The sequence below is a fragment of the Erpetoichthys calabaricus genome, chromosome 10 (assembly GCF_900747795.2).
Source record: "Erpetoichthys calabaricus chromosome 10, fErpCal1.3, whole genome shotgun sequence".
In the NCBI taxonomy this organism is placed as follows: Eukaryota; Metazoa; Chordata; class Cladistia; order Polypteriformes; family Polypteridae; genus Erpetoichthys; species Erpetoichthys calabaricus.
Window position 1 is genome coordinate 119,099,495 of NC_041403.2, and position 12,680 is coordinate 119,112,174.

The 12,680-nt window shown below is 34.3% G+C and overlaps 1 protein-coding gene across 1 annotated transcript in view; it reads left to right on the forward strand.

Annotated features, from left to right (window-relative positions):
* The window catches only part of spo11 (SPO11 initiator of meiotic double stranded breaks), a 30,441-nt gene that overhangs the window by 16,099 nt on the left and 1,662 nt on the right, over positions 1–12,680 (forward strand). Inside the window, exons 7-10 of the mRNA XM_051932455.1 lie at positions 2,659–2,745; positions 7,131–7,167; positions 10,330–10,439; positions 11,053–11,152. Coding sequence (XP_051788415.1) covers positions 2,659–2,745; positions 7,131–7,167; positions 10,330–10,439; positions 11,053–11,152 — 334 coding nt within the window. The remainder of the gene's footprint in view (positions 1–2,658; positions 2,746–7,130; positions 7,168–10,329; positions 10,440–11,052; positions 11,153–12,680) is intronic.

Sequence of the window (12,680 nt, forward strand, 5' to 3'; positions counted from 1 at the left end):
AACCTGCCTAAAAAATGCCTTCTTCTGATGGACAATGCACTGGCAGACCCTCCAAATTTGGTTGACGATATGGTCCGAAAAATTTTAATGCGTAGGAAAAGGCAAGTCACATTAGGCCGCTATTTCGTGAAGTCTGATCCACCAGCTAAACAGCTAAAAACACCAGAAACCCAAGAAATCACAGGGAAAACACCTGAAGGAGAACATCCCTCCATCGCGGAGCCGGACTCTCCCTTAAAACTGTAACCTCCTCTCCACTCAGTTCCTCCTCACTTCCTTCATGTCAGAACTCGACTTATGCAAGGTGAATTTTCTTGGTGGTTTATGGTTAGTTTTTTGTACTATGGATTTTTCAAATGTTCATGTTTCAGTTCGTAGCGTGAATTGTTGCAATGTTACTTTTCTTGGTTGTTTATTAAATTTCTGATTTTTCAAATGTTCATTTTTTTTTCCCTGTGCTTAAAACTCATTAAAAAAAAAAAAAAAAGTTTACACAGCGATCGGGTTGTAAGGCTATTAGCGTGAACTCCTGCAATGTTACTTTCTTGGTGGTTTATGGTTGGTTTTTAAATAAAGTTCGGATTTGTTCAAATGTTCCTTTTTTCCCCCGTGCTTAAAACTCATTTAAAAAGAGTGTTTACAGCGATCGGGTTGTAAGGCTATTAGCGTGAACTCCTGCAATGTTACTTTCTTGGTTGCTTATGGTTGGCTTTTAAATAAAGTTCGGATTTGTTCAAATGTTCCTTTTTTTCCCCCTGTGCTTAAAACTCAAAAAAACAAACAAAAAAAAAAGTGTTTACAGCAATCTGGTCATAAGGCTACAGTATAGCGCGAACTCTTGCAATGTTAGTTTTCTCTGTTGTTCAAGATTTTCTCATTTAGTTTACATTTAGTTTACTATTACGCTGTGCATTCTATGGTTTAATTAACTATATTTGTGCTTAAAATATATATATATATTTACATACAGTTCGTTTGGTCTGGAACAGATTAATTGTATTTACATACAATCCTATGGGGGGGATATTGCTTCGGTTCACGACCAAATCGGTTTACGACCAGAGTTTTGGAGCAAATTATGGTCGTGAACCGAGGTTCCACTGTATGTATGTATTTTGTTAGATAAATGGTGAAAACTTTTTTTTTTATTACAATTTGTTTCAAATAAGTACATTACAGAAGAAACTAAACAATATGACTGCAGTAATTATAAGAAGCATTCTTTTAGGCCTTATGTATTGTGGATAAATATTCTACATATTTAAAAGTATTGTTTTTTATAATTCTAGTATTTTTATGGCCACTGAACAATATGCCTACAAAATTTCACTTTGTTAATAAAAAATGAACAAGTAACACTTATAGTTTAAATTATAAAAATACCAACATTAACACTAATATAGAACATAAGGCTTTTACATGTCTGATTATGAAGGGACTTTTGGTGTAAAAAATTTTTTAAGAGATAAAAAAATATTGGTCATTTCTGTTACATGAAATCTGTGATCAGGTATTGGCCCTAAAAAACCTGATCAGAGCTTCACCTAGTTAATTTGGTATTTCTATATTTTAAGTGATTAAGTTGAAGGAATATATCCACTGTAAAGACAATTCATGTCTTAAAAATTAAAAGATTTAGTGAGAGCATGATAATATTTTGCAAATGACTGAAAATTTTTAAATAGTGTAGGAAATATACAGTACAACTGTATAAAATCTGCATAAATTAACTTGTTAGTAGGATCTTTGTGTGAAATATTGGGAAATAAGCAAAATTAACAATATTATCCTGAAAATGTTGTTCACAATTGTGAAAGACTATGATGTAATATGATGTAATGGATAGAAAGTTAGTAAAATATATCCATGTTTAACATGATAAAGATCCATAATTAACATTAATCTTTCACAAGAACACCTGATTACATACATTCTGCAGGGATGATGGATTGCATTACCCTGGTACATTACTGCATTGATGATTATGATTTCACAGTTGTGTGTTTTGTGGTGGGGTGTAATTTCTCTAATTTTATAAAGGCAAATAATTCCTTCATAGAATGTAGTGCACGTCATAGGCAAGTATATTTTTGGGGTTGGTTGAACCAACAGTTATGGTAATGTCATTTTAAATATGTTCAGAAATCTACCATTAAATACAGTATAGCAGAAGAACTAACTAAGTTTTCAGACGTTTTTTTACCTTATCCTCTTGCGCCCTTTCCTTTTTTACTCTGAATCTTTCCAGATATAGCCATGTGAAATCTGTTTAGTCTACATGACTCATGCAGTCAGCTAGGTACAACAAAATGTTACCCTACTCCCTATCCATAAGGCACAGCTTCCACACCACAGAAGCTGATTGCTTCCTGTACACACCTCTAAATCAAGAGTCATCTGTTCACCTAGTTAAGACTGTTGTTCACACCGCCTGCTGCCTTAAGGATATGCTGCACTATGTAATTTTTCTCTAACACTAAGAAATAATATTCATTTCAGAGAATAATTTAGTTCAAAAATGACATTGTGCTTGGCTTTTAATGTACAGTATTTGTATTTTTAGCCATTCTGCTCACTTAAATAATTCAATACAGAAATTTTGAGAAATTCCAGAAATCATAAGTGTCATTCCACCATTTTTATTAATGATATTTACAGCTTGCAACCTCCAAAGGACTAATTGCTGGGGATTTATGCTATACAGAAGTAGATGGAACCAGAGTTAACTGTGCATCAAATTCAATGGTAGGAAACAATAAGCAAAAATCAAATATTTTAATTTTTTAGTTTTTAACAATTTTTACAGTCATTATAAAGTTTAAATTATTAAATATTACCCAGGTATCCTTTGTTCTTTTTTAGAGTTATTCTTACTAATTTATACCAAAGCTAATTCTAGGAAGACTTTTAACTTTAATTATTTTTGTATAAATAATTGGTACAACTTATGTTCTTATTTTAAGTCATATATGAATTTGAAATGATGTATTCCACAAACAATACCATAATAATTAATAAGTAAAGTAAAAATTTTAGACTGTAGAAGTTAAATGAACTTTTTGCACAAGTGTATATAGCTTGTATACAATTTTAAAGTCTATTATATAACGAAGGGAAAGAAATGCCAGACAAAACTGGTGAATACAGAAGACATGAATAAAAATTAACATCCATCCATCCATCCATCCATTATCCAACCCGCCTGAATCCGAACACAGGGTCACGGGGGAAAAATTAACATTTTGTTGAAATTCACATAGTCATTACTTGTGTTAATATTAGTGATAAGTGAAATATGTATTCATTTAATACAGAGGCTATCTGGGGAAATGGGTACTGAAATTATTACATTAATCATGTACTACTGAAATATGACATTGGGATGACATTTCATAGCAGCATAACAATGGTTTCTATGTTGTGATATTTCCAATTAGGTTTGTTCATACAAACCTAACATTTTTTGTGGGTAGTTACCAAGTTATTGGGTAAATTATAATGTTTTCTTTCATGCTGTGGTAAAGTCATGGTTAGCAGGGTAGATTGTGTGTCCCTTACATATTTGTGGATTCTGAAACGATTTTCTAAGTTAATGTCAAATGAACATTTGCATACTCATTATAAAACCTGGGTGGCATAGTGGCGCAGTGGTAGCGCTGCTGCCTTACAGTAAGGAAATCCCCTGCAATGGAGTTTGCATGTTCTTCCCATGTCTGTGTGTGTTTCCTCCTGGATTCCAGAGACATCCAGGTTAAGGTGCATTGGTGATAATAAATTAGCTTTGGTGTGTGTGTGTTCACACTGCCATGGACTGTTTGTGACACCCTCCACAACACTGTTCAGGAATAAGTGGGTTAGAAAATGACTGATTATAAAATCATACATACCTTTTGTCAACCCACACTTTGCAGTCACTTTCCATCAAATCATCATGAATATTTATTGAAATATCATTAGTTAGTTTTGGGTTCAGTGCACCTACATTAGCTTGTTTTGAATTAAAATGAATGTTACTGTTTGACAATTTTGCATTTTGTGCTTTGATTTTCAATCCTTCATTAGCTATATACAATTTCTTGTATTAAGGAATTTGTAATTTTTCACACACCCTAACTTACTCTCCGGAGACACACAGTTTTGTGGTCAGATATTCGTACAGCACCCCTAGAGCAACTTCAGGAAAAGGGCCTTACTCAAGGACCCAACAGAGAAGCATTCCTTCTGTCACTGCCAGAATTCAAACCAGCAACCTTTGAGTTGTTAGCCCAGATTCTTAAGCCAGAGCCACCAATCCATTTTAAGAGTATTCCTTTGAACATTTAAAGATTTTATTATCTGCATATTTGTGCATTATTTATTATCGTCCATTAATTAGTTGTGTTTGGTTAATTGAAATCATTTGTTGAGTGTTTTTGTAGTTTATATTCATAAAGCCACTACCTTTCTAGTGCTGTCTAAAAAACTTAAGAAATTACTATCACAGAATTATTTGATTTACCCTGTGTGATTATTGCTACACGTTGGTGCAGGTAGCACTGTTGCCTCGCAGTAATGTGATAAGGGTTCATGTCCCAAGTCTTCCCTGTGTGGAGTTTACATGCTTTCCCTGTTTCTGTGTGGGTTTCCTACAAAGACATGTAGATTAGGCAAAATAGTCATGCTAAATTGGCATGTGTGTGTGTACATCCTGTGATGGACTGATGCCTTGTCCAGGGTTTGTTACTGCCTTGTGCCCTGTGCTAGCTGGGATAGACTCCAGCCTGTGACCTTGGTCTGGATGAAGCAGGTTAGAAAATGAGATGATATGACATGATTATTGCTACAGTCTTGCAGTGAGTTTTCTCTCACACATGGTTAAGTCCAATGTTTTTATTATACACAATACACACAGTGCTTTTCCCATAGCTGTAATTACTTGGAGAGTGGGATAATTGTTTACCTCTTTCAGTCAGAAAAATTAAAATGAATTTTCATTTTAATTTTTCTGTAGGTGCTCAAGTTTTAACTTTCACAGTTGTGTTGAGGTAACCGGAAACTTTATAGGAAATTGGCCACATGTAAACGATTGCACTCTTAAATCAACTGTAACATCAAGGGAATGTTCCTCTCCTAAGCTCAGTGCTGCATTATAGGTTCCATACCTCACAACCCTAAACTGATGTAAGCATGTTGAAATTAGGACTTATTTAAACAGCAGAGTCTTACATATGTTCTATAACTGAGCCCCATGTATTACAGAAAAATACACATTGTTACCATGGCAAGTAAATGTAGACAGTTAACATAAAATGCATGATATTAACAATAAATCAATGCCAAAATGTCAAAATAGTAAAAGAAATATGAAAATAACTTAAATTTCTGGCCTTTTGAAATAAGTTCAATAAGGAAGAGGCAGCATGCCTAAATTTACTTTTTACAAATCTCAGTTGTAAGACACAAAGTTAAGTAAAATACTGACATCTTAATATCTACTGTCTATTTATTACAGGAATAAATAACCTGCTTAATTATGTTTTGAAGCTTCCCTGTAATTGCCTTGTATATAAACTTACACAAATAATTCTCTAAGTGTCAGAGATTGTGGCAGTTGCCTGTATGATATGGCCTTGGTGAATGATGTTTAGCAAAAAATATGACAAACGCATTTGTGGATTCCCATTCTTTTTCTTGAAGTTTTTTTTCCTGAGTATTCTCTGGCAGCTTTTCTTAATGAACCATAGTGTTCATGTCATCAGTGAGATAAACCCTCCAGAGACACACAAGCTGCTTTTACCTGGTTTATACAGGTCTATAGCAGCAGGAATTCTTCTTCTGATTTATTAAGCTTCTTTTCTTATCACAGATAATTTGCCCATTTTGTCTTCTGAAACAACTTTCTTAGCTGACTATCATCAAAATGATAGTTTTGACATTTGCAAAAATAGCCACTAACGCTGGTCATGGGGGTGCCAAAAACTCAGCTCATGCTAGATGCTTAAGAAAGCACATGCAAAACCGTTTTCCATTGCCTGGATGTTTACATACATATCATTTGTTAAGTCTTTTGTGCAACTCTTCCACAAATATGTATAGATGTCTCTTCTCATCACCTTCTCATGCCAAGGACATTGCAATTATCATAAACAGGAAGTGAGAAGTTAGTTGTATGAGGATAAAAATCTGTGTAACATGCATATTCATCATAATCCACCAAATCGTTTGTTACACCTTAATTTCTTCTCTGTCAAAAACTGTGAACAAACACAATAGTCACTGTAAGTATACTTCATTGGAGCAAGTACCCTGGAACACCTGGAAATTGCCCTATCAGTCTTAGATCAAAAATCTGAGTAGTATAACAAAGCAACCAAATGTTTTAGGTGCCTAATCTTGGAAAGGGGAGCTTGTTTACAGGATGAAAATACTATTGCCCTATCTTATATGTACTTCATTGTAGTAATTTTCACAGTTTAGTCTCCCCACCCAGTTGTAAAAGATTTGCTAAAGCAGCAACTAGAGTCATAATATGCTTTTCCTTTCTAAAAAACGTCAGTGCTGCCCACTCTTGGCATAGGTCCTTGTCCCATTTATTGCTGGTGTCAATTTGGGAATGATAATTCATCTCCTCTTACAAAAGGTTCTGCCAGCTGTTTACTGGCAAACAACTTGTGTAAATTAACTTATCTTGTGGTGATTAGTGTCTTCACAGGAATTCACAAAATATGTAACCTAGTCTTGACAGTAAAACTATAACCCACAATCTTACTAAAACTTAACAGTGTGGTCAGCAAATGTTACAGTTACTATTTTTTTTTTTTATTGTGGAGTTTTATTTTCTAATCAGCCTTGTAAGGAAATTTTACAGTTAAATTGGCATGGTTTATTTTGAAATTTATTACCCCAAAGCTGACTTTATTTATTATTGATTTTTTTTTATGATTTTTTTTTTATATATTGATTTAATTAAACTAACCTGTCACTAATATTTTTTTTTGTCTTTGTTCATGTAATTTGGTTGTTGTACAGCAAGATTTTGAGTAATGTAATGCCTAAGCAATAGCATCTGAAAACTGGTAAAATTAATTTCACTTGTTTTGGAAGGCAGACCTCTATTTGGTTAAAGTCTATCTGTTATTCTTGTCTGTTAGGCAGTCCTGGTGCCATCTAGTGTTCAAGGAATTAAATGTATCCTTTCATTATATACAGCAGTGCTCCGCAACCGGTGTGCCACGGCACACTGGTGTGCCTTGAGCCGATACAGGTGTGACGTGGTAAAATAAGACAATTTTCTAACTAAATAATATTTCAACGGTCCTCCTTATAAACACAATAACGAGAATACGTGCAATGAAATATTCACCTTTTAAAGGTTTCATAATTTTATGTGTCATTTCTCTGAAATAATAAATCCCATCGCCTGTCGCCTATGACGTAGGCCCTACGTAGTCGCCAGACAACTGCGTAGTATGCTTTGATAAGCAGAGCGCTCCGTGCCCTCACCTAGATTCAATTGAAGCTGACGTATTAGTTGTGCTACGTCGCATTCACTCGTCTTGCGACAGTAGTTGTCATTCATTGCTATTAGTTGTGTTGCTGAATTGTGTATGGTTAACGTTCTTCGTGTGACTCATATTTAGTTTTATACCCCTTTAAATATGGATAAATTTTTATGTGGAAAAGATTCGTCTTCACGTACAGATGATGAAGAACCCAGCACAAGTGTTGCAAAAAAAACAAAGAAGATTGTGAAAAGGAAGTACAACGAAGACTACATTTGATATGGATTCTCGTGGTGTGGTGACGAAACGGCTCCAAAGCCACAATGCATCATTTGCGGCGATCAGCTATCAAACGAGGCAATGGCACCCAGTAAACTAAATCGCCATCTAAATTCAAACCATCCCAGTTACGCCAAAAAAGGCAAACAATATTTTCAGAGGCACATAGAACAAAATCAAAAACAGAAGCAATTTATGAAATCGGCCGTTACGGTTTCTGAAAAGGCCTTAGAAGCTAGCTACCATGTTGCAAAATTAATTGCACGTCAGAAAAGACCACATACTATCGGCGAAACACTTATTAAACCAGCATACATGGAAATTGTTCGACTTATGCTTGGGCCCAATGAAGTTAAGGAAGTGAATAAAGTTTCGTTGTCTGCCGATACTGTTAAAAGACGTATTCACGACATGTCAAGCAATATTTTAGGAACACTGATTAGAAAAACTGATATTGGCTGAAAAATTTGCGCTTCAAATTGACGAATCAACCGATATCAAAAATAAAGCACAACTGATAGCTATTGTACGTTTCATTGACGAGGACTTTATTAAAGAACATTATTTATTTTGTAAGGAGGTTCCAGAGCGAACTACCGGTGAAGAAATTTTCCGAGTAACCGATGATTTCTTCAAAAATATATAATATTCAATGGAGCAATTGCATTGCTATTTGCACGGATGGCGCTGTGGCAATGACGGGTAGTAAAAAAGGTTTTGTCTCTTGTGTAAAACAAAAAAATCCGATAATACAAATTACACACTGCTGCATACATCGAGAAGCATTGGTGGTCAAGAATTTGCCAGAGGAACTTTTGAACACGATGAATGAATGCATTAAAATCATAAACATAATTAAATCGAGAGCCCTAAATTCGCGAATCTTTGGAATACTCTGTGCAGAAATGGGAGCCGAATATGAATCCTTATTGTTTTATACTGAAGTTCGTTGGCTATCCCGAGGCAAAGTTTTGGCTAGATTGTTTGAGCTTCGCTACGAGGTGCGTGACTTTCTTTTAGATCAAAATATGCCCGAACTATACCAGCGCCTCGATGATGATTACTGGATAGCCAAACTTGCATACATGGCTGATATATTCGAGCATCTGAATGAACTTAATAAAAAAAATGCAAGGACGGAATGAGAATATATTGACGTGCTCCGATAAATTACAGGGGTTCAAAAAAAACTTGAACTTTGGCAGGCAGAGTTGCAAAAAGGATGTTTAGAAATGTACCAAAGGATCAACCATAGTACGATTGAAAACAAGCAATTAATTGTGGATTTGGCCCAACAACATTTGAGTATGCTTCAGCAGAAATTTGATCACTATTTTTATTCTATTAATACGAAACAATACGATTGGATTCGAAATCCTTTTGCAACCAATGCAGTAAATTCTACGGAAGCACTGTCACTGCAAATTCGAGAGGAATTTATAGAATTAAGTAATGACAGGACGTTAAAACTTCATTTCGCCGAAGTTCCATTAGATGTTTTCTGGATTTCCGTTAAGAAAGAATATCCTCGCATTTCTGACAAGGCCATCCTAACACTACTTCCATTTTCGACGACATAAGCATGTGAGCAAAGTTTTTCAACTCTTGTGTTAATTAAAAATGATAAGCGGTCATGCTTAAAAGATCTTGACCAAGAACTTCGGGTTGCGCTGTCAAATATTGAGCCGAATATAAAACTTTTGTGTTCATTGAAACAAGCGCAGGTATCACATTAATCAGTCATTATGTTATAATAACTGTTAAGATTGCATAAAAGTAAATATAGTATAGTTTTTATGTATGTATACTTATAATAAATGTATACTTATAAAAAAAAATGAAAATGTATTGTAAAATTTGTGTATTAAATTAATATCTATATATCAGTGGCGTAGCTGGAGATCATGTTGCCCCGGGGTGGTGAAACATTTGACGCCCTAAAGCTGAAAAAATAAATTGGAGTTCATGTTGTCCGGGGCGGTGAAAAATTTGACGCCCCAAAGCTGAAAGAAATTTTTTTTTTGCGCCTCCTCAAGGAAAAAAAGGAAACTACTGTAGTTTGGACGCCCCTAAATAGCTGGCGCTCGGAGCAGACCGCCCTCGCTACGCCACTGCTATATATTTTGGCTTTTGATGTGCCGCGGAATTCTAGGAAGAACTTTGGTGTGTCGTAGGTGAGAAAAGGTTGCGGAGCACTGATATACAGTACCAAGATTTTAAATAAACAATTGCAATATTTGTTTTTCTTTGCTCCTTTTTAGAAATCTTATGATGAAAAATATAATAATTCACTGCCCAGGTTGTAGATTTCTGCTTTTGACATTCGTAGAATGATATTAATTAATGTTGGTTTAATAAGAAGGCAAGCAAAGTGACACCTTTTATTGACTAATGTAAAAAGTTAGCTAATAAAATGTGTCAATTAGCTTGACTTCTCATTGCATCCACAATGGCTAACACAGCACAACACCCTACTACTGTTGGTGTAATACTATTTTCTGATGCATACTATTTTCTGATGCATAAATTAAGTCTGTGATAATATGCAAAATTTACCTGAACAGATTAGATATATCCTCCTCTGCTCAATATTTACTGATCGTGGAAAAGGATGCTACTTTTCAGAGACTCTTGGATGATAACTTTCTTGGAGAATCAGCTCACTGTATTATAATTACAGTAAGTTTTATAAGGCACAAAAGCTGAGAAATCGATGAGTCATAAATACAGTTTCAGAGGGAGACAGAAAAAGGGTATAACTTATAAAATTAAGACATTTTACACATATTATTAATGAACTAAGATCTACATTATTATGGTGTGAACTACAATATAAGAAGATAAAGCCTATATTCAGTTAAAGTTACCATATTTATTTACTTAAGTTATTTATCATTCATGCAGTTGGGCCCTGTTTTTTAGATTTTCAACATACAATTCTAGAGTAAATTCTATAAACAAGTATTTTTCATACAAACATATCACCACAACCACCTTACCAGTAGGATTTTCCATGCACATTACAGTTCAAATTTTTTTTTTTTTTACATGATTACATATTTATACATTTAGAAAATAGTCAGGTAAAGTATCTTTGCAAGGGGCAGGAACTACAGATGTTCAAGTTCCAGTGCAAATTTTTACATAGTTAGACCACAGAACTTGTTACTTGAAAATACAGTATTAAAATTAGAATGTAAAAATGTAGCATTAAGATTAGAGTGTATTTATGTAGTTATAAATATCTTTCATAAAATGTATCTCTTAAGCTACTAGTTTGTTTTTATTTTAGGGGAAAGGATTTCCTGACCTAAACACTCGTCTGATGGTCAGAAAACTTTGGGAATTCCTACAGATTCCAGTGTTTGCACTTGTCGATGCAGACCCTTATGGTATTCATTCTACTTTTAAACATATCTTGCTTATATATTCTTCAAAGTCTTTCTAAAATATCAGCTTTTTTTTTTTAGTTTAAAGAACAACTTTCAAAATAACACAATGATGACAATATCATAATACTGAATTTGACTTTACATTTTCTAGCTCAGAAGCATTTTTCTATGTTTAGTTATTTTTAATTTACAATTATAGATGTTGTAGTAATGCTGTGTTTAGCACTGCTGTACAATACTAAAGATCAAGGTTTGGTTTCCACAACTTTTACTGTTTTCATGGGACTTGAATGTTCTCTTGTTTGCATTGTTTTCTAGTACTTTAGGTTTACTTCTTCATTCTTAAATACAAACAAATGTTAATCCTATTCATGAAAGGAACCAGCAACGGACTGGAAATCAATTCTTTGATGGTTCCTGTCTTCCACTTGCTTTCTCCTGAAATAGTCAATCTTCACATTACACTGTAAAGGAATGAAGCCAATTTTGGAAATAGATGTATGGTTTATCATTCATAAACTTCACCTGATGTGATATAGTTTCTTTTAAAGTATTATATCAGCAGTGCTACAGCGTAAATTCTCAGTATTTGTACCTTTAATGTAAATAACTGACATTGGCTGGACAAAATAAATGAAACTATCGCAGTTGGCAGCAGCAATGGTGAAACATATAACTTTGCTTATTAACAATATTTATGAACTTTAAAAGAGGTCTAATAATTAGCACTTTGATATGCATTTTTTTTTTGTATAAACCAACGTGAGGCAATTAATAATTCCAAAGGGCCCAAAATTGAAGGTAATTCAGTCCAAAATGTGTAAAAATTATTTAGCCTATCAAGAGGATCCATCTAAAAAATAACAGCGTATATAAAACACAAAGAAATGGTCTTGGCAAGGAGAAGTAGTGCTCAAAAATTGAAGGTAACTGACTAGGTACTGCACAGGATTGTTGCTAAATGAAGCCTGCACAATTTAATCCTATAACATTTTACAATTCAAAGACTACTGACCAATGAGAAAAAATAATATGGCCTGTCATCTTTCACCCACAATGATACTGGTTGAGAGCCCTCATGGGAGCAACTAGGTTGAAAGATTGTTTTTCATTGTTATATAATGGCCAAAGAATATTAGGCTATTTTACAAGACCAAGTGCACAACAGGGGACCAACACTATGTTCTTCATGTTATTCCCCAGTTACATGACAATTCCCCACAAAGACTACTGAATAATTCAACAGTGATTTCAAGAACACTAGAACAAAGTCAAAGACCGTCTATTGCCAAACATCATTCAACCATTGAGGGGAGGTCTAGAGTTCAAAGTTCGAAGAATGATGAAGCATCCCACCATACCCAGTTCAGGACTTGTACAGTATGACAGCATTTGAAAGAAGCACTGAAGCCATTGTGAAGGCAAAGTGCCACTGTACTCCTCTTTGGATCCATGATATTAATTTATAGTTGTGTTTTTATTATTTCCTCCAGACCATGTGTTTTTATATTTGGGGTTTTCAAGTAGA